General features: G+C 45.8%; 1 protein-coding gene across 1 annotated transcript; it reads right to left on the minus strand.

Moving 5' to 3' along the window:
• Window positions 1-785: 785 nt before the first annotated feature.
• Ifnar2 (interferon alpha and beta receptor subunit 2) lies at window positions 786-20965 on the minus strand. Its single transcript, XM_059277168.1, has 7 exons — window positions 20692-20965; window positions 19743-19866; window positions 17336-17505; window positions 13811-13977; window positions 11508-11685; window positions 5064-5188; window positions 786-2900 (listed from the first exon to the last, which is right to left on the minus strand). The coding sequence occupies exons 2-7, from the start codon at window positions 19745-19747 to the stop codon at window positions 2178-2180; spliced, it is 1368 nt and encodes a 455-aa protein (XP_059133151.1). The 5' UTR covers window positions 19748-19866; window positions 20692-20965; the 3' UTR covers window positions 786-2177.
• Between the last annotated feature and the right edge of the window lie 5911 nt (window positions 20966-26876).

A 26876-nucleotide genomic window follows, 5' to 3' on the forward strand; every position in this document is an offset into this window, starting at 1 on the left:
ATAAATACCAAATTTTGCCATTTTAGTGTTCTCTGTTTTTTCCTCCACTGAAGCATTACTTCTGAAAAGTCCTGTTCCCCAAATAAAAGGTGAATCAGAGCACCCCTCAGCATAGTTTGGAATGTTCTAGTGCCCGTCCCCAACCCCAAGGCTATGGCACAAGGCCAGTTTGTTCACTTCGAGGTGACTTGTTTCTTGCTCAAGACTGCTGATAAAGCTTTAATTTCCTCTTCTTAAACAGACCAGGTGGTGAGGTGGGAAAATCCACAGTAGTCCGGCTGACTACACGTTGAGAAATGTCTAAAATAAAATACGCCACGTGAGTGGGGGAGGCGGGGAAACCCAGCAGGCCACTGCAGATTTAGAGAAAGAAGGTAGGGACAGTCTTGAAATGCCAGCAGAACCACAAATATGCTAAAGAAATACACTCTAGGGAGAAACATTCTAGTGAGAAATGACTCAAAAGACCACAGGCTTGTATGAAAAAGTATTTTTGTATTATCCTCAGACAACCTTCAAACATACAAAATTAAAAAAAAAAATAATTGCAAGCGTTAAAAACTATTTTCTAGCAATTATGCAAAACTTAAAAGAAACAGTGAATGGGCCGGGCGGTGGTGGCGCACGCCTTTAATCCCAGCACTCGGGAGGCAGAGCCAGGCGGATCTCTGTGAGTTCGAGGCCAGCCTGGACTACCAAGTGAGTCCCAGGAAAGGCGCAAAGCTACACAGAGAAACCCTGTCTCGAAAAACCAAAAAAAAAAAAAAAAAAAAAGAAACAGTGAATGAGCCTGGATAGATGATCGATGAATTCGGAGGGCAGAGAGATGGCTTGTGTAGGGTCTCTTTCCTGTGGGGTTTTATTAGGTCTCTTCCTCAGAGGCCTTCTGAATTGCTCTGGAGGAGTTACGTGAAGAACCCACCAGAAACCTCTGAGGCAGGACCCATGTAGCTTTCCCTTTCTGAATAGAAGAAAGGTGTGAGAAACTGGCTTTTGGGGAGAGGAGCAAGATGGGAGGGTCCTATGCCCCTCATCCATCCCGGGTGCCTCTGGGGCTCAGCACCTCCACGTGGGTCTTTATCCCCCTTTCTAGCATTGGTCCCAGGCCTCTAGGGTGGTGCAGATGACTGGACCCACTCCTTTTATTTCATAAACGAGGTAACTGAAGCTCAAAGAGGTGAGAAAATACCAGGGGGCTGGTGGAGTGCTTGCCTGGCAGGTGTGAAGCCCTGGGTCCAATCTTATGACAATGCACTCCTGTAATCACAGTGATAGAGACGTGGAAGATCGAAGGGTCATCGAGTATCAATAAATAAAAACCGTACAAGAACCCCAAAGTCACCCGTTAACCGTCAGATGTCTGGCTCCCCTTCTGTGACACCTGAGAACTTTCCTCTCCCAGACTCACAGCGAGTGTGATCCAAATCTGTACAAAGATCGTTTTAAAAATTGTGAAGTGGGACTAGAAGGCTCGTATCCTCTGTTTATTCTGAAGACCTTGAAATGCTCGCTTTTGCTCTTTAAAAACAAAAACCAAAACCTCAAAATACGGTAGGCACTGAGATTTTGCCCCTTCACCCTCCACCACGCCAGTGTCCTCTCTCTCTGAGTCGCCTGTCGGATCCTAGAATTACTCATATGGCTTCTCCCACGCCCACTTTACTGTGGAGGGTTTTATGGATGGGCGAGAATGACGGTCTCTGAGTGGAGGAAATGGGCCGTGGCACCTGATTTGTGCGTGCACCTCCTTCTTCCCCTGGATGGCATGCCCTTCCTCCTCTTCCCTTTTGCCTGCCTTCAGGCTCACTCCCTGAGCCCTGCTAAACACTGCTTGACCAGCTTTTCTGTCCTTTTCTCTTCTTCAATGTAATCATTTCCTAGATATAACCAGAGGACGTGGCTGCCTCTGAAAGCCCCGCTGAACACTGTTCCCTGGGAAACATAACACCCTTAGTGCATTAGTGGAAAGGGGATGAGCAGCGCATGCTCATGACCCATGTAAACAATATGGATTCCCCAAACTGGGGATCTGCAGAGAGAAGGCAAGAACCGTGAGGGCTCTACAGTTCCCTAGTTCGTCCCTCCCAGACAGCTGCAGGCCACCAGGGATCGATCGAGTCAGGCTGTGAAGAGAAGCCTGTAGGTGCTCAGCTCGAGCTAGAGAATTGCTTCTGGAGTCATCTCATAATGTAGCCATCCCCTGTGTCAGCATCAGAGTCTGAGGTGTCCGTTTTTTCAGATGACTCTTCCTCAGTCCACAGGCTCTGGGAAGAGGAGCCGGGATGGGGCAGTTGTGTCCCGTCCCCACCGGCCATCAGGAGGCCTGACTCTGTCCTGTGGGGACCCTCGTCTAGGTGGACCATGTCTTCTGCAAGAGATAGCACCTCTGAGGCTTCTTTGGAGTCATCGTGGAGAGCTCTCAAAAACACAGAGTTTAAGTTCACGTTGAAGATAACTTTGTCCTCCGGCCCATTCACGGAGCTGCTGTCATCCCCGGGGAAGGAGTCCTGGAGCACACTCTCTCTCCTCTCGTAGGGGCCACTCGGGTCTTCTGACGGCCTGAGGCCCGGCCCCACCGCAGCCTCTGTGCGGAGCTCCGGCTCGGCCCCAGCCTCTGCTGCAGCTGCATCAGATTCCTCAGCAGCGGAGTCTTCCTCCAGGGGGGACTCCTGGCGGTTGGCGGAAGAGTCAGAGGCCTGGTTCAGAAGCTTGCCCATGAGTCCATGCATGGTGTAACCAGTGGCACTTGCTCTGGGGACTTCATCGTCGCTGTCACTTTCGTCTCCATAATCGTAATTCCACACTTTCTTCTTTTTGTTCGTAGGAATGACCTCCACCTTGTCGACTGCCTCTGAGGGTGGCAGTTCAGGGAATATCCACGATATAAAGTTATGGAAATTCTAGGGAGAGAAAGAGGGAGAGAGGGAGGGAGGACAGAAGGAGGGAGGGGGAGAGACAGAGAAAGTCTTTCACTCGTATTAGCTCTTTGACATAAAACTTAGTATTCCCTGTGAGGCGATGTGGATGTGCTCACATTAACAACAGATGGTTGTGTGGCACTTGCCAGTTGCCGGGCACTGCTCCTGTATTTCCAAAGCCAAGGATGCTAAGGTCCTCCATATAAAATGTCACAGCATTTGCATGCCACCTCTGCACTCCCTCTGGTACGCTTTCAATTGTTCTAGATTGTTTACAGAACTCAGTACAACACAAACGCTGTGTGAACGGAACACTTCATTGCTTAGAAAACACCGCCAAGGAAGAGTCCATTTAGATGCATTTAGATGCCCTGTCTATGGCTGCATGAAGCCCGTGGACCCAAGCCATTTTCTAAGTCCCTTTGCCTTCCCAAGTGCTCTATGAAGCAGGCCTCTCTCTCTCCCTCTCTCTCTCTCTCTCTCTCTCTCTCTCTCTCTCTCTCTCTCTCTCTCTGTGTGTGTGTGTGTGTGCGTGTATGTGTGTGAGTGTGTGCTGGTTGGGAATTGAATTCAGGGCCCTTTGCCTGCTAAGCATACTCCATGCCTCGGGATTCCACACCCAGGCTCTAGACTTATTATGCATTTAGCTGTGTGTGGCGTGAGGTGGAGAGGGATCCCATATAATCCCTCTAGTACAGACAACCCCGTCATCAGCCACGGTTACCCCACCAGACTGTACAGCCACTGTTACACATCAGGCGTCTAATGCCTGGACCCGTGTTTGGGGCTTCTCCTTTGACAGTTATCCTTTTCAGTAAGACTGGATCCTTTCCTACGTGATGGGCATGCATGTTATTAGATTTACTCCTTAAATTAAAAAAAGTAATTCGCTGCTTCTGTAATTGTATGGATTTTGGGGCTACTGAAAATCCATTCCTATAAACACAAAAACCAGGCAAATAACCTATGCCACTAGTAATCTGCACTAATCTTGTGAGCATTGGTGCTTTGGAAGGTGGCAAGAGAGAATTCCAGGAGAGCTGGCTCTGTGTGTGTGTGTGTGTGTGTGTGTGTGTGTGTGTGTGTGTGTGTGTTCGTTCTTGATCTAGGCATAAGTTACATGGTTGTTTGGGTTGTGGAAAATTCAGTGGGCTTTACACAGTGGTGTGTGCACTAATTTCTTGGAGGCTGGAAACAGCTTCATTCTTATTCTCCGATTAAACACAGCCAATTTAAGCATACAGTGGCTTTGTCAAACCTTTTGGTTTTTTCTTTGGGACAGTCTCCCTGTCTAGCCTTGCTGGACCAGTACTCACGATGTAGGGCAGATTACTGACATACAAATTTAGCTTCAGAGTAATGTAAACTTTTGAGCTTAATAGTCTCATTTATAAATTATCACTGTCTGCCCTACACTTCAAACTAAGGCCCATGGGCGGGGCTTTTGTTTGCCTTGTTCCACACACCAACACTTGGAATACAACATCATTCAGTAGAGCGTCAACAAGGATTTGTCAAATTCAAAACAGTAACCATTTAAAATTTTTACTAGCATGCTCGAGACTCTGAGTTTGATTCCTCCACTTTGAGCTTTCTGGTAAAAATGCATCTGCAAACACACTAGGCCTAGAGTGTCATATTTTCCTATTTCCAGAGGATTTGCTTAATGGAGAGTGATAGCAGACAGACCCAAGGTAACGCCAGAACAAAGTGACTAGAACTACGAGCTGTGGAGGGACAGTGAGCAGTGAGCTACCCCAGGAGAAAACAAGGTGTTTCTACTTGAAATGTTACAAAAAATGCAAAAGGGGGGGCAATATGATAGGAGAAATGATAAGTGGTCGGAAAGGCAGTTGAGTGGAAACATAGGAGGTTTAGAAAGATGGAGAGGGAGAGGGAGAGAGAATAGGTAGAAAACACAGAAAATATCAAAGAAGGGAGAGAAAGGGAGAGGGAGAATGGGTAGAAAACACAGAAAACAGAAAATGCCCAAACGCATTTGAGACTTGCAGGGATAACGAAGAATCTAGATTGACCAAGATGACTGATGTTTTTGGAAAATGAGACTCTTTCCTGCAAGCGTGTTCCAGCTATAATAAAAATTATTAAGTTAAAATAAGAAAAAAAGATAGAAAAACTACATACCAAGACTTTGGGGAAATTGTTTTTTAAGCATATATAACCAATCCGTTTCAGCATGATGGTGATTATGAAGACCACCATTATCAAACACCCAATAAGTATTCCTACTTTGGCAAAGTCTGACGATCCTGTTGATGAAAAGATACATGACTTTATTCAAAAGAAATTCAATGCATGGTCACATTGGTCTGGTGTCAGAAGTTAATACAGGGGAAGCAAAAGTTTGAAAAAAAATTATATTGCTAAATACCAAAGAATGGAAGCTAATCTAAGTGCACGTATTTTAAACAAAATATATTTAGGTTTTCAAAGGAAAAATAAAAAAATAATTTATGTTCTATAGCTGAAATAGAGTAGCTGCTAGCTGTCTGTGGCTCTTTAAACTTTGAAGATCAAAACTGGGCAGAAACAGATGGGCAGCGGTGGCACACGCCTTTAATCCCAGCACTCAGAGGCAGAGGCAGGTGGATCCCTCTGAGTTTGAGGCCAGCCTGGTCTACAGAGTGAGATCCAGGACAGGCACCAAAACTACACAGAGAAACCCTGTCTCGAAAAACCAAAAGAAAAGAACAAAACAAAACAAAACAAAACAACTGGGCAGAACTAGAACTGCGTTCTCTGTCACATCTCAAATGCCTGTGCATGCTCATCCCTATGGCCCCTGGTGGAAGAGTTGGAGGATGGAACACCAGTCTGGATAACCAACTGGGCCATTTGGAGGCTCAGCCTCAGCCACAGCAGGAACCCAAACGCCGCACTTGCTTTGCCTGTGAAGAGCTTCCCTTAACTCCTTGGCCTGCTTCCTTTTGGAAGATTTCTACCTCTGAGTTGAAAGCAGAGGTTTCCCTTTAGTAAAATGGCCTAAGGTGCAGTGAGTTGCCTCATGCACAGTTCTCTTAAATTTCCAGAAAGGATCTAAATTAGCAGGAACCCTGTATCCAGAGCTTCAGGGAAAACAGACATAGAGAAAGGGACTGAAAATGGATCGCATACTTCAAGCCTTCTAAAAAGCGAATTAACGAGAGCCTTGGTGGTTAACACTGACTTCCAAACCCAGTCTCGGCCCGTGGAGAGTGAATGTGGAGCATCCCCAGGCCTCAGCTCAGAGGCACAGCTTTCAGACACACTACATCTTTACACACTTCCTAAGAAGGGAGGGCTAAACCCGAATAACCCCCAGGGGCGAGGCCTTGGCATGACATGAGGATTCTGACTCACAGATGACTCACAGGCCTACCCGGCTGTCTAAAGAGTCTACAGGAGAGCAGTGCAGTCAGCTCAGAGGATACCCTACAAAGTGCAGTCAGCTCAGAGGACACCCCACAAAGCGCATTGTGCAAACAGCAGTCAGCAGCAAGCCAGAGCAAACGCTTCTCACAGGGCGGTTTGTCATGTGTCTCAGACGTCTTCGTCACTTGAAGATTTTGTGTTTGATTTTAGCTTAGTGGTAACGGAAAATAAATCTCTCTCAGGTTGTGGCCGATTACTCGGGTATCATAGTAGATCAGCTTCCTAAGAGAGGGTTGGATCAGCTCATTCTGGGAAGCGGAGGCCAGATTTGTATCTTCAAATCTTGGCCTTGGATGTGTCTTGTCTTTCCGCAGGGACAGTGATTTAAGACTGCTGTTCTCTGCAGTGGACTGATGATGGCTAACGCTTGTCGGAGCTCTTTCCCGCTGGTCTCTCTGGATGAGAACCACTCGGATTATTGCAGTGACTGCCAGGGAGCCGCTTGGATCCCTCACTTGGTGGTATACCATTGTTCCCCCTACATCCTAAGTTAGATCTGCTCGAGTCCCCCTGGGGTCCCCATCCCTCCTAATGACTTGTCAAGACCTACATCGTCTAGAATCTCCCACCCTCTCTGACCTAAACCAGGTACTGTTCCTCCTTTGCTCACTTCACCACCAGTCAGTGCTGCTCCAGGCGCTTAGCACTCGCTGGACCCATTGTACGGAATTTCCTCCTTGCTATGTCTCCGAGACGCATTTGCTTTGCTCCTATGGTCTTGCCTATATAAGCAAGGTGGCAAAGCCCAGCTCAACTCAGATTGGCGTACAGTTCCGATGCTAGACATCCAAAATGAGTTTCACTGGAATCAAGGTCACGGTGTCTGCGTGATGGCATCAGAGATTCATTTCTTTGCCTTTTTCTGCTTTGGAGAGCCCCTCCTTCGTCCTCCTCAGAGCCAGCTGACAGGTGACTCCCAGTCTCTCACTGTCCTCTGTCCCCTTTCCTTGTAAGGTCCTCTGTGCTCCCAGGAGGCCCACATGGGTGGCCTGGGATAATCTATCTCCATTCTGAATTTATTAGGAACCACCAAGCCTCTTTGGCCACAGGTGGAAGCATGTTGACATATCTAGGGTCAAGATACAGATATCTTTATATGACTGTTCCTCTGCCACCTCCCTTGGGCCCTCATCCAGGAAGTACTCCCTTTGGCCATCGGTGGTGGATGCTGTCGGTGTCCCACCCACATCCCTTCACTGCATGCTAACAGCTAAGTGTGAGTTGCTTCTGAAGGACTTGACCTCGGTCGGCCAAGGCAAAGTTGCTTCCACCTGGAGATCACACCACCCAGAACGACTAACCACCCCCGTGACGGAGGGTGTGACAAGTTCCCAAGAAGCCCTTGGGATCGGGCTGCTGAGCCAAGGGCACCCATGCCGAGGGCACCCACAAGTTCTTGCTGGTCTACACTTGCTCCCTCATCCCCCTTCTGAGGTTCGCCCACCTCCACACAAATCACAATTGAACAGGAATTGAAGGGGATGTGCGCCAAGATGGCCATATTTAAAATAGTGGCTGCCCACCCCTCCCCAGACACTCCCTCACCTACTGTCTTGCTTTCCCTGTCCCCCACCCCGCCATGGTTCTTACTGTCATTTTATTTCTATCTTTTAATCTCAAGATTTTGCCTCCTACTGTGGTGGGAGTCCCACAATGTCAGAGATTGCGATTTCTGCCACTGATGTGTTTGTCCAGTGACTAGATCCTCAGGGTTTGCTAAGAGACCACCAATGAATTTAGGGATCAACAAGGGGTTGATGTCTCACCATATCTCTGGGCTAAAATCCTCCTGTGGCTGTTACCCTAAGAGTAAGCCCTGGTCTCAGCTGTCCATCAAGCTGCATCCGCTGGACCACCGGTTTTGCTGGTTAAGAGCAGCTCAGATGGCAGCTGGTCAGTAGGAGGGGTCATATTATCTGAATCTGTGTGATTGCTGAGGGCCAGACAAGAAAACACAGCTGTTTGGATAGTTGTGGTTCCTTGCCCTTTAACTGTCTCAGTTAATGACAGAAGGGAGACCAAAGACACATAAAACGATGTCTTAACACCGGATGATGGTGGTGGGATGGCCCCACAGCATGCTATTGCAGGCCCACGTCTTAGGTGGAGCACGGTGGGGTGAGGGAGAGTAGGTCAGCATCCGAGAATGGCCAGCTGCTGAGTTAGCAACTCATCACAGCTAACCTTCCTCTGCAGTTCTGCTAACTTGAATTTATTTTTTATTTTGTGCATGCGCGCGCGTGCATGCACATGCCACAGTGTGCTTGTGGAGGTTACAAGACAACCTTCTGGAGTTCATTCTTTTCTCCCACTGTGTGTGCTCTGGGGATCAGACGTGGCAGCAAGCACCTTTACCTACTGAGCCATTTCATCGACCCTAACTTGAATTATTATTGCTTGTGAGAGTTTTTATCTGTATATAAGAACATGATGTTTTATGTACAAGTATACATACATATGCATATGTTCAAATACACCTCTCTTTCTCTCCCTCCTGTTCCTGGTTCTAGGCACAGGGCTTCAAACCTCCTGAAATTTCCTTAGTGAAAACTGCTGGTTTTAACAGGCACCACTTGGGGTCTGCTATGGCTGCAAAGTCTTCTGTTCAGTTAGTGCCCACTGAGAAGGTACAGGGAGGTGGGGTGTTTAGGAAGTGCTCGGGTCACCAGGCTCTGCCCTCATGTATAGAGTCATTATGGGAATGGGTGAGATGCTGCTGATGTGACTTTGGCATAAAACAGCTTGCTACTTCCCCTCCATGGCATGTGACATCTCCTACAATGCTATGACTCAGAAAGGAAGCCTTCCCAGTTTGGATTTCCCAGCCCATAGGATAAATTCTCTCTCTCTCTCTCTCTCTCTCTCTCTCTCTCTCTCTCTCTCTCTCTCTCTCTCTCTCTGTCTCAGATATATTTATTTATTTTATGTATACAAGTGTCCTATCTGCAGGAGTTTATGCCAGAAGAGGGCATCAGATCCCAGTATAGATGGTTATGAGCCACCGTGTGGTTGCTGGGAATTGAACTCAAGACCTCTGGAAGAGCAGCCAGTGCTTTTAACTCCTGAGCATCTCTTCACTCCCCTAAATGTCCCTTCTTTATATAAAGTTATCCACTTGGGTTATTTCATTATAGCAGCAGAAAAAAGACTAAGGTAGCAACTACATCTAAGTTTATGCTAATGAAGTCACCCCTGGAGCGAGCGAGAGAGCGAGACAGCTTCAGGATGAGGGCTGATTGGTAGAGAAAGTAACCCATATGACAGTGCAATCCCTTCTAGTCCGGCCTTCCTTTAGGAGATTAAGTCTCATGCTGTGGCCAATGCCTTAGACCCCGCTAAATCCCTGAACATGGGACTTGGTGTTCTTCTGGGTCAGCGAACATACTGATATTTTGGGAGGCTGACTGCACAGAAGAAGCCCTGTGTCCAGACCCTCCATCACTTGTCCCATGCAGTTCTTCACTAGACTCATGTAGGACCTTTATCCCGAATAGCCAAACACGTTCTAGGAGGCACATCATCCAATTATTGGATCTGAGAGGAATTTTGGGGACTTTGATTTTATAGCCAAGTTGGGCAGGAGCCCATGTGGTTTGAAGACCTTGAACTTGTGGCTAGCATCTGAAGTGGGGGATGTCCTGTGAACATAGGTCCTTATCCTGCCTGCTCTGCTCTGACTGGGTAATGGGTCAGAAATGGACTGAAGTATTGGCTATGGTGGAGTTAAGAGGCTGGTGTCAGACAGGAATATGCTGACTTGTTTGGGGTGGACGTTGACAGATTTTGTCAGACCTACAGAGACTGGAGCACAACTTGAGGTAAAGGTTGGCCTTTCGCCTTTAATATCAGTCTGTGCATCCTTTGGCTTGGAGGAGACCATGAAGTCTCACTGCTGTCAGACCACTCTAGAGCCAGGCTGTGCAGCGTGCTGGATCCCCCAAGTAGCTAAGTCAGTTGTAATAGTTACTTTGGCAACATTATAGCAGTCTGCCCGAGAGAAGAAATGACAAGATTCGCTTTGGCTCACGGTTTCAGAGAGTTTGTCCATCCTGGCAGGGAAGGAGGGGCAGAGGAGCTCGGCTTGATGGCGGGAGTGTGCACCAGAAGCCGCTCAAGGGGTGGATGAGAAACAGAGAACACGCCACACAGCAGGAACCAGGGGTGGGTATGGCCTTCAAAGGTTAGATCCAACCCCCAAAGTTTCCAGAAAGACTCAAAATGGTGCCATCAGCTGGAGGTCAAGAGCTCCAATTATGTGCCCGTCTGTGGGGGACATTTACGGTTCAAACCATCTCTCCATTCCCTTGCAAATACAGTCTTCATTTTACTCTGATGCATGACAATGTTTAGGAGGCTGTCTTTGGGGCTGAGGAATTTAGAAAGCCGTCTCTGAGGGGGCTTTTCGGAACCTTTTTCTTTTAGTGAGGTCCCTGGAGAGCTAGCAACTGTCTGAGAAAATCGGGAGGGCGCCTAAACTCAACTTTCCATGTCTTTTCTTTTTTGCGGCAGGCTCTCGCTATATAACCCAGGCTGGCTTGAAACTCGCTATGCAGCACAGGGTGGCCTCAGACTTATCATCCTGCCTCACCTCCCGAAGGCTGAGTGCTCCACCACACCTGTGCTCCCTGCCGGTGCTCCCTTGTTCTGGCCACTCGGCTTCTCAGATAAAGAAAGGTTGGGGTGTTCCAGGGTCTGTGAGAGAAAGGCTTCTTGACTTCACCAGGGGCTGTCTCCTCTCTGTTCAGAAGGCTCCTGCCCTCTACACGCATAGCCAATATTCTTAGGACTCACACCCAAGGCCCCAGTTCCCATCCTGCATCTTCCCAGGCTTTTAATGCCAGGACTTCACGCAACTTCAAGTCTTCTAGCAACTTCAAGTCTTCTAGCACTACGCACAAACAATGGCCAAAGGGTACACAGTGCTTAATCTAACCCAGATTTCCTAAACAAAAGTGCCACAGGGATCTGACCTTCTCAGGCAGATACTTGGTTATTCTTACGGCAGGACAGACATTAGAGACGGACCAGTAGGAACAGCTCCGTGACATGCATTTATTGGAAGAAGTAGCACACTAGAACTTGAGCTTTTTTTTTCTTCTTTCATTCAGCAGATTTTCCATCAAAATAAAAGTGCAAATTTTAAAAACCTAACCATACCTGATTCCTGGTCAGGCTGAAGGAGGGTGCATTTAAGGGGAGACGTTAGAGGGGCTTCCAGGTCTTTACTGGGGTTCTCAGCTTCAAAGTAAACAGATACACAGTAGTTTGTCTTTGGAAGTAAGTCCCGAAGGACATAGGTGAAGTTCCCAGTGGCGTTATTCATTTTGGGCTTGTGCTGTAAAAAGAAACATAGAAACACACAGACAGACACACACAGACGGAGACAGACACACACAGACACACAGACACAGACAGACACACACACATACAGAGAGAGAGGGAGAGGGAGAGAGAGAGAGATCAGTTGAGACCTTGGTGAGAAGCGAGGCCCAAAGGCTCCATTTTCGAATCATAAACAGGTTTGAAAACATCATAGGATTAACTAGTGAAAAGGGTTATAAACCTCCAGAAGCAAGCACTTTACCACCAAACCACGTTTATACATATGCACATATTTCAAAACCATGACATCTGGCCTATCAGCTCCATTTTATGGATGAGAAGAAAAAGTCCTGAAGGGGATGAAGGTTTCCATGACGTCATTTCTACTATATCATCGTGTTTCCTCAGCCCCACCTCTACCCTAAAGGGTAACTTTGTAAGACGTCTTATTTTACAGTATCTCAAGTGCATTCTCTGCAGCAATTCCTAACGTTGGGACTTCTAGCCATACAAGCCTTTGGTAAGACCGTGTCTACCAGCTTCTCTTTGAGGAGGGGGCCATTAATCAAACAGGCAGACGCTCAACAAATCACAAGCTCATGCATGGAGGGAAGTAACGGAGAAGGGAAGTGGGACAGGGTGGAGATGGGGCAGCAGCAAGGCTGGCGCCTCCCAGAGGAAGGGCGTGAAGTTGGCTCCCAGGGGCCTGAGCATGCCTGTGACAGACGGTAGCTGGCGGTTTCACCGGCACAGGCTCCCGTCAAGCAGGTGACCTCTGTTTCTGTTTGGACACGGTTGAGTGTGCCCTCCAGAGGTTCCTATGTTGAAACAGAATCCTCACTGGGGGCTGAACCCTAACTGACAATAGCGTTCGGAGGCGCGGCCTTTGGGAGGTGATGAGGACTAGTTTGGGTCATTCGAGTGGAGCCCCATGACTAAACCCTGGTGACTCCAAAAGGAAAGTACCCTGAACACACACACGCATACTCCCTGCTCTCTTCAGGTGACAGTCTATTAGTGGGAGGGCCATCATCAAACACCATCTCTCAACCTTAACTCCAAAAGCAAGAGTCAAAATAAACCTCCTTCTCGATAAAGCATATAGCCACAGGTATTTCTTTACAGGAACAGAAACAGACTGAGCCGCGCTCTTCTTTCTGGGTCTGTGCTGTGTGCTCTGGTCTCTGTTTCCGGCCGCAGGCACTCTTTACTTTGCTCTGAACATTTCACTAACTCTCTAGGACATTCCACGGAGATTCCACTATGACCTTCTCTAGGACATTCTAGCTGCACGTGGACATGCCGTCGTCACGTCTCCCACTTAGAAACTCTCCTCTCAGACTCGCCTTCTACAGCTGCTGCTGCAGATCATTCCTTCCCTTTAAAAGAAAGGCTTGGGAGGAGACCATGCCCTGGAAGGCTTTCCTGGAGCCCATTCTAACCAGGCTCTGCCCCACGACTCACCAAAGGTGCTCTTATCAAAGACGCTCCCTTTATCTCCAGACACGGGCCTGCAATGTCTGCCACAGTCTCCCTCTGAACACCATATTGACATCTCACACTTAACACATCCTACCTGAGCTTCGTCCAGGGTCCTCATATTTCAGCTAATGTCAACTGTAACATGCTGTGGCTTTAACTTTTCTCTACCACACTGTAGAGTCCATTTATAAAACCCATGTAGCACTGGAAGATGACATCACCAACAACTGGTCAAGGCTACTCCCACCTGTTGCCTGGTTTACACCAATGGCCTTTTTTTATTTCACGATTGAATTTGATTTAAAGGCCGATTTTTTTTAATAAAGAAGAGGCCTGATGTCTATAGCTTTCATCCTACAGTGTTGTTATTATCCTAGTAAACACACCTAATTTCTGAAATAGTCTAAAATGCTGTAGTTCATGGTTTGAACATGAAGAGGCGTGGCTGAAATGTGACAGTAGATGATACAAGTCCTCTCCCCTTTTCTTACCCCTTCCCCATCTCTCTCTCTCTCTCTGCAATGCTGAGTGCTGGACATGACAAGACACTGAGCTACCTCCTCTAGGACAGCCCTTCCCTGACTTTACACAGTTCTTGAAAAGATGGACCCAGCCAGCTTGGCACTGTTGTGATCTGAACACGAGAGTCCACTCACCATCTTAATGCTTTTCCCCGCCTGCTCTTTGATGACGAGTGGGGTGTAACCCAGTATTTTCCATATGCTCTCCCCGTATATCTTCGGAGTGACAGGTGGAAGTTTCACTACCACGTTTATGTGGTCCGTAAAGCCGACAACCTCGAACTCTGGCGGATCCACTGTAACTGTGTGGAAAATAGAATGAGAAATGAGGACGAGTCAGTGCTTAGATATGTAACGATAGCTGCTCACGTTGTCGGACACAATGCCATTTCTTCTGAAGACAGGCCAATTCTGTCTGAATGGGCTTCTCATTCTGGCTGTAGAGCATTGCTTGGATTTACTCGTGAGAAACAGAGTAAAAAAGTGATTCATTAGCATCCCCATGGCACATTGTAGACAGATTTGAGATGAAGGGCAACAGTGTTCCCAATTCTCAGGCTGTATTCTAGATACAAAATTTAAAATGATTTGTTTTCATAATTCAACATGAATATAATAATAACAACATACAATTATAGAAAATACAGGTGGGAATTTTCTTTGAGTATAATCAATTTTTCTACAATGTATGTATATAAATATATATGTATCCACAAGTATTAACTGGGGTATAAATAAATGGCTATATATGCATATGTATGCTTACAAACACATACACTGAAATTAAGTCCTTCTAACCCACATTTTTTTTTATAATTTCACTTTACTTAAAACAAACAAACAAAAACAACCCAGATTTTTCCTACACAGCCCAGGATGGCCTTGAACTTACAATTCCCTACCTCTGGTTCTTCAGTACTGAGGTTACAAGCATGAGCCACCATGCCTGGCTCACCTAATTATATTTCATACACATTTTAGTACCTATTTATCTACCCCAAGGGTTAGAAAACCATGTCTCGTGGGTTAGACTTTGGCACGACCTGCAATTTCAGATTTTTTTCTTTTGGATGATTTTGCTTGTCTTTTAGGGATCTTAAAGGAAAACACGAAGAACAACCCAAGGCAGAGACTGTATGTGGCCTGCAAAGTCTAAAGTTTTCTTCTCTGGCCTTTATGGGGTATCACTGACCCCCAGCTCACATTATAACTTTCCAGGTTGAATGTAAATCCTTGTGTTCTAGACCCCAGCTGATTCACTATTTTGAACAAATGGATTATCCTTAATATTTATGAAAAGAATCAATGTGTTATTTAGTGTTCTTGGAACTAAATCTTCGCATTTGTCCTTAGTCATTTCTCTCTCTCTGGTTTTTCTGAGACAGGGTTTCTCTGTGTAACAGCTCTGGCTGTCTTGAAACTCACTTTGTAGACCAGGCTGGCCTCAATTCACAGAGATCCACCTGACTCTGCTTCCTGAGTGATGGGATTACAGATGTGTGCCACCACTGCCTGGCTCTTTTTCCTTTTAAATGTTTGGGGGTTTTCTTGTTGTTTGTTTTAATTTTAAATGATATGTATGTGTGCATGTTTGTGGGGAATGTGCACACAAGCGCAGTTGCCTGCAGAGGCTGGAAGAGGGCAGCAGATCCCTGAAGCTGGAGTTAGAGGTGGTTGTGAGCCACCCTGTGGATGCTGGGAACTGAAATCAGCAGCTCTGCAGAACATTATTGTACTCTTAATTGAAGAGTCATTGCACCAATCCTCTTGGTCATTTCTTTATAACAAATTATTAAGGAAGAACTCTTGGTTAGAGTGGTCACATGTTAAGGCTTTTTATTCTATTTATTCTCTCCATATTTGATAGAAATAAATACATCTACTATTTTAAGGTGTTTTTTTTTTTTAAAGTTTTTATTTTATTTGTGTGTGGGCACATGTATCACAGCACATGTGTGGAGGTCAGAGGACAACTTTTGGGAATCAGCTTGCTCTCTACCATGTGGGCTCCAGAGATTGAACAGGTCGGTGACAAGTGCCTTTACTCACTGAGCCATCTTGCTGGCTTATGTCACTTTTATATATATATATATACATGTTCAGAAGAATGATGTCAAAACATGGTGTCTGTGTTGTTTTTCTAATCCTGGGGGTTTTGTTTGTTTGTTTGACACAGGGGTCTTACTATGTAGCCTTGGCTGGCTTCCTATGTTCTATGTAGCCCTGGCTGACCTCAAACCTGCAGTAATCCTCCTGTCTCAGGCTCACCAGTGCTGGGATTACAGGGGTGTGTGCACCACCACACCTAGTGATCTTAGGTTTTAGTATCTTTTTCATCTTTATCGTTTCAATCAAGAAAAACACCCATTACTTTAATCCGTATTCCTTATCATGATCTATAAATGGTTCTTCAATTTCTTTTCTGTGAGTGTATGCACAGATAGGAAGGTCGATCCAAAGACTGCATATCACTGCAGTGACCTCGTAAGATCTGAGCCACGGGTCATGGATCAGCCACCGTTACCACTTTGCCAAGTATGTGTGCGTGCACACACCTGTGAAGGCTACACAGATCCCACCTTAGGCTCGGGCCACCATCTTAGACCACCTGCTGTCCTCAGTTCCAGGAAGGACATCAGGAAAGTGCCATGACAACTCGAACAGATACAGGGCAGTATGCTCCTGCAGACATTCTGTCTGTGGTTTATGGCCCTTGAAGATGTCCAGATAATCCTGCCGAGCAAGTTGTGGTTCCCCGCCAAAAGTACAACCCAATGGTTTCAAATGTGGTTTCTCGCTGAAAGTCTAGACCAATAGTTTCAAAAAATCACCTTGCTCCGTATCCCTTCTACCCAATCCCAAGATGCCAAATCCGGGCTTGCGGTTTTTCTCTATAAAAACTCTCCACACCTGGGCCTGTGGCTGCCGCCACATTTCCTTTCTGCCTGGTGGTGGCCCGGGTTGGGCCTGACAATAAAAGGACCCTTATGTGCTTGCATAGGAAACCGGCTCCTTGGTGGTCTGGGGGGGAGGGGTCTCGAAACGGGTACAACACACCTACTCGGTCTGTAACAGCATGCTTAAAGCAAATCATTACCTTGGAAACCTGTTATAAATCTAGAAATTGACAAGGTAATGGAACTGGAGCCACGAACACAAGTGACCAGGGAGTGGCCTTCAGACACAGGGAAAGAGAGAAAGGGGTCACCCAACTCCTGACTCCACTCACCTGTGAGCTGGCCCAAGGTGTTCACATACGCAGTTTTATTGGGTCTCAGACAGGTTGTGGTAGTCAGGAAGACACTGGCCTAAACTGATGTGACAGCTAAGGAAGAACCATGCAAACCTTCCTCCCCATTTCCCATCAGGCTCCTCCCCACTTCCTGTCAGGCTCCTCCCCACTTCCTGTCAGGATGTAAAGAGAACCAGAAAACAGTGGCAATTACTGAAAACCTGCCTTATACAGGTACTGCACAATAATGTGAGAAGTCCAGGTTATGGACCCACTTTTCAGATTGCAAAGCTGAGGCTCTGAGCAACCAAATGACCACACAAGGTAGGGCCAGAAGTCAGCCCCGCTCTCACACCAAACCCCTTTGCCAACCTTCCTCTTTTGTGTCAAACCACTGATGACGTTGAGAGACATAGAGATCCACTCACTGTCTGTGGCTAAGATGGAGTCTGCACAATGGCTCTTCATAGAGTCTCTTCTGTAAATCTCAATGATGGGAACATAGTTCTCATTCATGTCACCCCACTCATCGGTCACGTCACAAGATGATTCCGTGATGTTTGTACAGTTCTCCAAAACCTTCACAGCTTCTGGTTTGCTTTGGGGGGTGGGGGAGACATGAAAAAGGAAAGCTGAGCATGTGTGGTCTGAGAGTCCATTTTTGGGCACCTCTTTCTTTTCCTTTAGGGCTCTGCCCACATGTCCCACGCTTACTTTATTTTAAAACTGAACAAGTTAAACTCTCCTGTCCCCACACTTTTAATCTCTTCTGGATTTTTCCCCCTAAGGGTTCATTTCCATTGCTACATTATAGCTTTATTTGTTTAGTGATGTTCCCAGCTTCTTTCTGAAGACCTGGGCCTAGAGGGAAGGGTTTTTGTTCCATGGATGCAATCTACTGCATGCATGCATGCATGCATGAATGAATGAACGAAGTTTGGGCTTGGGCTTTCCTGGCCAGACCTCAGACCTCCCTCACACTCTAGGGTAAGTGTGCCTGCTTTCCAGAGACCTCTCTCTCTCTCTGCCTGAAGGTCATATAGCTCAGTCTTAAGTCAGAACTGTGTTAGTTCAGGGACAACATGGACATCTGATCCACCAAGCTTGAGGAAGAAAGAGAAAGAGCCGGGGAGCTTTGACTGCCAATGTTAACACTGGGTAGGGAAGAGAACCTAGGGTTGAAGAATTATCTGGATCGAGTTTGCCTATGGACATGTCTGTAGGTGACTGTCTTGATTGTGTATTGAGGCTGGAAGCCCCACCCTGAAGGTGGGTGGCCCTGCTTCCTGGGCTGGGTGCTGCACTGTGTGAGTAGAGCTCACAGAGCAAGCTAGCTGGGGGATTAGAGTAAACGAGCAAGCAAGAACCCATGCATTGGTTCTCTGTCTGCTCAGGACGGTGATGAGACACTTGAAGTCCCTGCCTTGACTTCCCTCAGCAATGGACTGTAACCTGGAATTGTAATCCAAATAAATCCCTTTCTTCCCCAAGTTCCTTTTGGCCAGGGTATTTTATCACAGGAACAGAAATGAAACTAGAATGGGTGGGTTACGACATGTGTGATCAATAAGCAGATAAAAACCAAGACGCGGAAGGAGAAAGGGAAATTCACAAGAGACCTTGCTCTCTCCTGGCCAGTTTAACAGCTGGAAGGCAGATACATAATCAGGAAAAGGACATGTTGGGCCAGGGGACAGTGCTTACACATATACACGCTCTCTCTCCAAAGAGCTACTTGGTCAAAGCAAGGGTGTAGGAAAGTGGCCATTGAATGTGGGAACAAGAGAGCCAAGGTAGTCTCCATCAATTCCACCTTTTCCCCTTGTAGCCACCCTTAAGCAGAGACAAAAACTCTGGGCTAAATATTAAGCTGGTCAGTGACCAAATGACTTTGGACCCAAGCTTGTCCACCAGGGCTTTCTGGAGTCTAACTTGTCTCCATGAGTAAAGAAACATGGACGTAAACCATCAATATGGTCAACAGACCTTTGAGCCCCATGGGAAGTGAGACCTTTCAACGTCAGAGAGACTGAAGAGGGATCACTGTGAAAAGTGTAAACTGCAAGAGGCTGGCTTTGGTTATGAACACAAGCTTTGTCCCCATATAGCTTTGGGTTACTAAAGAATTCAAATTAATTAAGAAAGGATCGGTGTTTTGAATCTGGCCTTTTTTTTTGTTTTAAGATTTATTTATTTATTATATATACATTATATATATATATATATATATATATATATATATATATGCCTGCACACCAGAAGAGGGCACTAGATCTCATTACAGATGGTTGTGAGCCACCATGTGGTTGCTGGGAATTGAACTCAGGACCTTTGGAAGAGTAGCCAGTGCTCTTAACCTCTGAGCCATCTCTCCAGCCTTTTAAGGTCCTGAATTAAAAAAAAAAAAATCCAAGACAGAGAGTTGGGAAGATGGCTGAGTCAGTAAAGTGCTGTCCGGCAAGCTTGAGGACCTGAGTTCAATCCCCAGCATCACACGGAAAGAAGGTCATGGAGGCAGCACCTGTAACCCTAGCCTGGGGGAGACAGAGACTGTAGGCTCCTTGGAACTTGCTGGCCAGCCAACCTACCAAAATCCTCAAGCCCAGTGAGAGAGGCTGTCTCACAAACCAAGGAAGAGAGTGAGTGAGGCAGAGAGCTAACATCAACCTCTGCCCTCAGCAACCACATGCACACGCCCCCCCCCCCCGCCCCCCCCCCCCACAAATTAACTTAAAAAAATCTGGGACAGGAAGTATGTATATTGAGGGGAGAAATCGTGTAATAGAAAGAAAGAGAACATGTTCAGGAAGAGAAGAAAATGAAATGTCAACCAACCTCATGATTGTGTACTGAAAGGTATAATGAGTTGGTGGGATGGATTTGTTTTTTAATTCCCATGATAAAACTAGCCGGAAGTTTCGTAATGTCAGGTTTAGAGTGCAGGATTCATTTGGAGACCCTGGAGGGAAGAGGAGGTGAAAAGAAAAAAAAAAATGAAATTTGGAACTCAGGATTGCTCTCCTGCTTAGGAGCTCAGACCTAGAGTCCCACAGAGAAGCCCCTGTGGAAGCCTCCTGGCATCTGGAAAGTGCAGGAAGTCTACTGGACATGGGAAATGAAACAATTCAGTTGATTGGTGACAACGTTGTCAGAGCAGGAGAGTTCACAAACAGGAACTCAGCACCCTCTAAACAGACTGGGACAAAGGGCTTCTCCAGTTCACCAACTGTACAGTCTGTGGATCCAAAATAACCCAGCTCATTCTGGACCAAGGGTGGACTTCCACACTCCCTCCCTGTCCTCTCCTCTCCACCCACTTTATTCTTTCCCTCTCTCTATCTTTCTATCTCTCTCCATCTCTTCCTTTCTCCAACTCAATTCCCCATTGAACTTTTATTCCCCTGGTCACAAAAAAAGAGGAGGAATTTTAGTTTAACAAACTTATTTTCCTTTACCTGAAACCAATATGTAGAAGATTCGAAATTAAAGAGAAATTATGTCTGGATTATATTTCGTTTCTTCATTTTTTAATAACAAGAGATTAAAAACTTCAGTGTTCCTGTAAGAGGTCTTCTTAATGACCTCTAGTGTTTTTTTTTCTTTTATGATAGTTTTAGGAGACAAATAATGACAACCACAGTTAGACAATCTTAGCTCCTCTTAGGGACAAAGGGTTCCAATAAACTTGTCAGCATATCTGAGATCAAACTTCTCTTTTCTCTGTCTGTAAGCCCGACACTTTGACCCTTGCATTAAATTTAGTCAAACTCAGGATAATTCTTACCCTCAAAAGCAGATGATGAAACAAGCTGTAGGCTCACATACACTAGGAAGAAAAACAAGTTACAGTGGGGTTTATTCTGGGCTCAGATTATAAGCATCACTGTAAATTTCAGAGTCTTTGACATACATGCACCAGTTAACACTGAGATTTGCTTGTGCTAACAAAAATACTGTGGAGAACAGAAATGTCCCTGGCCAACGTTGGTACCACCGACACTTGTATGATCTGAGGATGGCATTCAGGGCAGATGTAAAGTGAGGTCTCTGGGACCGGACATAATAGTAAGGGTTGGGTAGGAAGAGGGAATGTCTGAGGAGCAGCTGTCTATATGAAATATATCTCAGAATATAAATAAGCATGCTGGTAATTAATACACTTTAAAGGTAAAGATGTTTACCAAGGGTGACAGAAGATGAGAGGGTATTTGTGATGGGAATTAGTGAATGTTGTCCCCCTGGAGTGGGTACAGGTAAGGGGGAACATCTATTTCCAGATCTTGCAGTGACTTAAGGGGAGTGTGGTTCCTGGCATTTTACAGAGGGTGGAGATCATGGGTGCTACACATTATCCATGGATGCCTACACTGAGACAATTGTCACACTCATGGGTTCCCTAAGGACAAACGATGGGACACATGACACTGTGGTCATCTGTCAGGTGAAACAGTGAAGAGGAAAGAAGAGAAAGGGTGTGAGAAAATAGAACTGTAGTGAAGAAAAGGACTAAAAATAAATGAAATGCATAAAGCCAAGCTCAGGGCTGGATTTTCAGTTTGTGTACCTGGAAAGGGATGAAGGGGTTGTCCTCTTCCAAACTCCACTGTGGATTAGACTTAAGGGTATGGAGAGCAATCACCCTTTGACTACAAAAAACAAGGACATTTTCCTAATATGAGCGTGCCTTACATTATTCTGGCTTAAATACAGGGCTGTGTGTAGTGACAGGGACACAGCCTTGCTCCTCTAACAGCTGTGATGAAAAGTAGCACCTACCCACAAGACACAGGTTAAGTACACTGATGGCGGAGAAGGGGCAGTTTGAAAGCATCCTGGTGAGTTTGGAAGTCCTCTCCTTGCTCTCACATCTGAAAGAAATGAATATTGAGTGATCAAAACTCAGAAGTACCCGACTAAATTGTAATATATATGTATATATATACACACACACGACACACACACACACGATACACACACACACACACACACACACACACACACACACACACGCGTGCGCACAGGAATATGATAATAAAGGATGAGGAAGAATTAGCCGAATTCGAGCTGCAGATGTGGTTCTCTTGGTAGCCTCGGGCTGGTCTCCAGCCTTGCATAAACTCAGTGTGATGGTGCACATCTGCCATCTAAGCACTCAGAGAGGTAGGGAGAGGATCAGAAGTTCAAGGTCACCCTTAGCTACATAGGGAGTTTGAAGCCAGCATGAACAAAAAGGCAACCAGATGCATGGTTTCACCTTCCCCAGTTCCTTGGGATTGGATCATTGATTTGCTCAGTTCTTCGTCCAGCTTGTGGTACCAATCCCTAGTTAAGGAGACTTTGTAAAAGTTTAAATGCTTGAACAGGAAATAGGCATTTGGTTAATTTATTTTTAATTATTAAAAAAATAAATATATAAATATCTAACTACATATCCGTGTGTGGGTATGTGTGTGTGAGCAGTGGTGCCTGTGGAGGCCTAAGTAGTTGGAGGAGTTACAGGCGGTTGGTTATGAGCCACCCTTCATGGGTTCTGAGGATCAGAATGTGAATCTTGTGTACGCCCTTAACTGCTGAGCCGTTTCTCCAGCACCATTGGTGAAATTATTAAGGCCACTCCACGCTATATTATTATTATGTGACACAGGCTGGCTTGAACTTAAGCAAGCCTCCTGCCTCAGCCTCCCAAGTGCTAGGATTACAGACAGGCACCACCATCCTGGCCAAATGTAGTTCCCTTTCTTTCAGACAAGAGGTAGAACATTTTCTCCTAAAAATAAATTTGAGAAAATGCTCTTGTTTTTTTTAATACAGTTGCACAGTATGCCTCTGTGGACACACTGTCCCGTGAAATTGCTCCATCCACCACCGACTCGGCCATGTCCTCCCTGCAGTGGTGGATTAGACCCTCTCAAGCCGTGAGCCAACGCAACCTCCTTTGAGGTGCTTAGGTTCAGGTACTTGGTTACAGCCGTGGAAAAAGTAACTAATACAGAATACTGGTAACAAGTGTAGCCATTGCTGTTACAACCTTGACCATGTAGTTCCTAAGCTTTTGGAATGGTTTTCCGGAGGAATGTGGATTTTGCAGCTGTTGGGCTACAGCAGCTTTTAGGTGCCTAAAAAGTGCTTCAAGCTTTAAGTAGGAATATGGAAGACCAAAATGCTCTCAGATATACAAGCAGTAAAGACTGTACCCAGATGGTTTCAGAGAGGAACAAGGACTCTACAGGGAAGTTGGCTAAAGGTCATTTGTGCTGTAGTCTGGCAAAGAATCTGCTTGTGTCCTGAGAACCTGAGTAGGCTGAGTTGGAAGTAATGGACTGATTTGTTTGGAGGAGGACATCTTAATTAAAGACAGGATGCTCACGCAGGCTGTCATGGTTACTGCTCATCCTTAGCCGTCTGTGTGGTGAAGGAGAGCAACAGGTGAGGCAGAAATGCACAGGAAATCATGCAGTCTGGCAAGGAAGGGAATGTTTAAAGTTGTGGGCAAGGTGGGTGTGGATGACACACTGGCGACTTTAAAGATGTCAGTGCCACCTAAAGAGACACCAGGAAGTTTGCACTCGACTAGGATCATAAGAACGTTATCTTGAAGGCAAGATGGCACCCATTGAGAGCTCCGGGCTATAACAGTGCGTTTCACATGAAAAGAAAGCAGCTGAAGAGATAGATAGAATACATTGTTATCCCCTTCCCTACTGGAAAGCTGCTGCTGGACAGCGGGTGTGGTCCAGGGAGGCCAACCTACATCTCAAGGTGGCAGCAGATCTTGGTGTTCTGTGTGGTGCTGTTTTTTTGTAGGAGTGCAAGAGTGAGTAGATTAACGGCATCTTACACCAATGTTTCAGAAAGTTCCCGAGGGGGGCGTAGCATGTACTTCTTGCATGCATCTCCTGAACAGGATGTGTGTGAGGCTGTGCAGGTTAAGACCACGTTGCAGTGGAGACCCTAGGTTATCAGAGATGTCAAGAATGTGGGATGTCCACCAAGGAAAGCTGCAGGTGGCGAGTTGGAGCTGGTCCAAGGAGAAGGCCATAAGCACCACAGGCAGAACTGAAGGGGCAGGGCTGCCCAAGACGGTTAGAGCTCCGATGATATCACCAAGAACGTAGATGGAGGATATGGGACTGTAGGATTTGGTGTTGGGATTGAGTCTTCCTTTGGTCCAGTCATTCCTGCTGTGGTTGTGATTCTGAATTTCCCAGTGTCCAGAACTGTAAGCCAAATAAGTCTCTGTTTATTTAAAATTACCCAATCTGTGCTGTTCTATTATTGTAGCACAAAATGAGTGAAGACAGTGTGTATATGGCCATTAGGTTATTCCAGTGCACAGCACAGGCCAGTTAGCACATTTTGAGGAAGACTTGAATAAAGTCTAGCTTTAAACATGTGAATAAGATGTATGTCCACCAGCAGGGAACGTTCACCACCTCCTGCTAGCAACGGGTGGCATTACTACTCTGGCCTCGAAGAGAAACATCAAAAGCCAACACGAGTTTGTAAGGAGAAAATCTTAGGTGAAGAATTACGACGGGAAACTATGTGGCACTTCCAGGCCACCGTGGCTTCGGGGTGGAAACAAAGGACACATACATAGCTCTCATTATGTCCGTAGTTCATTATGTCCAAACTCTACTAGGATGGTGGTGTGTGCCTGGAAGACAGGAGCCTCGGAGAAGACGGTGAAGGTGGGTCTGGAGGGACAGACAGTAGAGCCTTGGCGAGGGGGCTAAACATTCTAACTTGGATAGACGTGGTCTCGCTGCCAGCCTTTCCGGCTGTACCAATTCACAGAGGTGTTTGCCCTCCACACCCTCTCTGCATCATCCAACGCTTTTTTAAAAATTCAAATTGATAAATAATTTTTTTCTAATATTAATTTCTCTCTCTTATTCTGGGTGTGAGTTGAGTATCTTTCCACACATTCAATGGTTATGTATAATTTTTTTTTTTTTTGGTTTTTCAAGACAGGGTTTCTCTGTGTAGCTTTGCACCTTTCCTGGAACTCACTTGGTAGCCCAGGCTGGCCTCGAACTCACAGAGATCCACCTGGCTCTGCCTCCTGAGTGCTGGAATTAAAGGCGTGTGCCACCGCCGCACGGCTCTGTCTAATTCTTCTTCTGTCAGCATTTTGTTCCACCTCTATGGTTCTTTTCCTGTTTTTGGCAGGGACTCTTTCTAAGTATGAGAACCTGGCCCCTCGTGATGTGAGTCACATTCTTTTTTTAAACTTCTCTAGAGAGCTCTCTGCCTGCCTTTTGATGACTTGTGTGCACGTGCACGTGTGTGTGTGTGTGTGTGTGTGTGTGTGTGTGTGTGTGTGTGTAAACCATTTGGAAGTTTCTGATTTTTATGCTTTCATATGGAAAGGTACAATTGTCCTTGCTTATCTGTGGAGGCAGCATCAGTGGATTTGACCAGGTGTGGATCAAAAATACAAGAAAAAGAATTGTGTCTGTCTGTATTGAATTGGTATAGGTAATTGCTTTTCTTTTCATTATAACCTAAACAATACAATGTAACTGTTCATATATCATTTGCACTGCACTAGATATTCCATGCAATTTAGACATGATTTAAGCATGCAACTGGACAGTATAAATTGGGTAACAATTCTTATGTATGTATGTATGTATGTATGTATGTATGTATGTATGTATGTATGTATCTATCTATCTATCTATCTATCTATCTATCTATCTATTTTTGGCACAGGGTATTCTACGTGTATTCTATGCTAACCTTGAATTTGCTTTGTAACAGAGAATGACATTAAATTTTTGGTCTTCCTCCTTTTGCTTCATATATGTTGGGATTATAAGGAGTTGCCATCACATCTGGTTTTACATGGTGCTGGGATCCAATCCACACCTAAGTATGCTAGACAGGCATTCTACCAATCCACACCACATCACCAGCCCTTGTCTTCACATTTTTAATTTTTGGTCTTCTGGGACAAGATCTCACCATGTAAATCAGGCTGGCTTTGAGTTTGGAATGACCCTCTTGCCTTCCTACTTCCTGAGTGTTGGGATTACAGCTCACACCACTGTGCCCGGTGAGGATGGGCGTCACGCTATGTGACGGCATCTCATACAGGGGTTTGAGCATCTTTGGAATTGACTCCTAAGGTTATCAAGGAATGACTACATTTATTTTCTCAGCTTCTGGGGTTTGAGTCTTAGAAAGCATTCCCCACTCTGAGATGAGACAGGGGTTCTTAAGTGTTTAAAGGAGCCCCATTTGATCTTGTTCCTTCTCTCTCACTGAGGTCTCAGAGGTCACAGAGAGATTCTTTGGTCCCCTACTCCCAAACAAAACCTTTTGAGACTGAAATCAAAAGGAAAAAAGCAAAATGTCTGACTTGGCTGAAACTACAAACAACTCAATTTTAAAAGTCCCCTTAGTGGCAGGTCTCACCCATAGCATCTTCTAGAGAAATTTAGGAGATTCCGGGTTAAAATTCACATTCCTTCTGCAGAGCTATCCGATCACCTTCCCCACAACTTATGTCATAACCCTGCTTTCCTTGTGATGAGTCATCACCTCCCACCACAACTAATGGAGGAGAGGATGCATGGTCAGGAGCATTCCTGGAGGCAGAGCATGCTTGCGTGATCTTATCAGAGATGACTCACTTGCATCTGAACATCTGCCTCTACCCATGGTCCTCTGCTTTCTGATGGTGATGGATCTTTGTTTTCATGAGGTATATGAAGCAAGACTCAGTTGCTTCAGTAGTGAGAGCATACACACACACGTACACACACACACTGTACACACACACACTGTACACACACACTCTACACACACACACTGTATACACACACACACACACACACACACACACACACACACACACACACACACCCTTCTCCCTCTGGGCCAAGAAATATCTTCTCCCCTTGCCTTGTTCAGGGCAAATCAGGCTCCATTTCATACCAGATGTCTTCTAACTAAATTCTT

The sequence above is a fragment of the Peromyscus eremicus genome, chromosome 12 (assembly GCF_949786415.1).
Source record: "Peromyscus eremicus chromosome 12, PerEre_H2_v1, whole genome shotgun sequence".
Classification (NCBI taxonomy): Eukaryota; Metazoa; Chordata; class Mammalia; order Rodentia; family Cricetidae; genus Peromyscus; species Peromyscus eremicus.

Coding starts and splice junctions, on each gene's coding strand:
- Ifnar2 (XM_059277168.1), bottom strand. Junction 13,978..17,335: donor CTCCATCTTAGCCACAGACA/GTGAGTGGATCT, acceptor TTTTCCACACAG/TTACAGTGGATCCGCCAGAG. Junction 11,686..13,810: donor CGGGGAAAAGCATTAAGATG/GTGAGTGGACTC, acceptor TTCTTTTTACAG/CACAAGCCCAAAATGAATAA.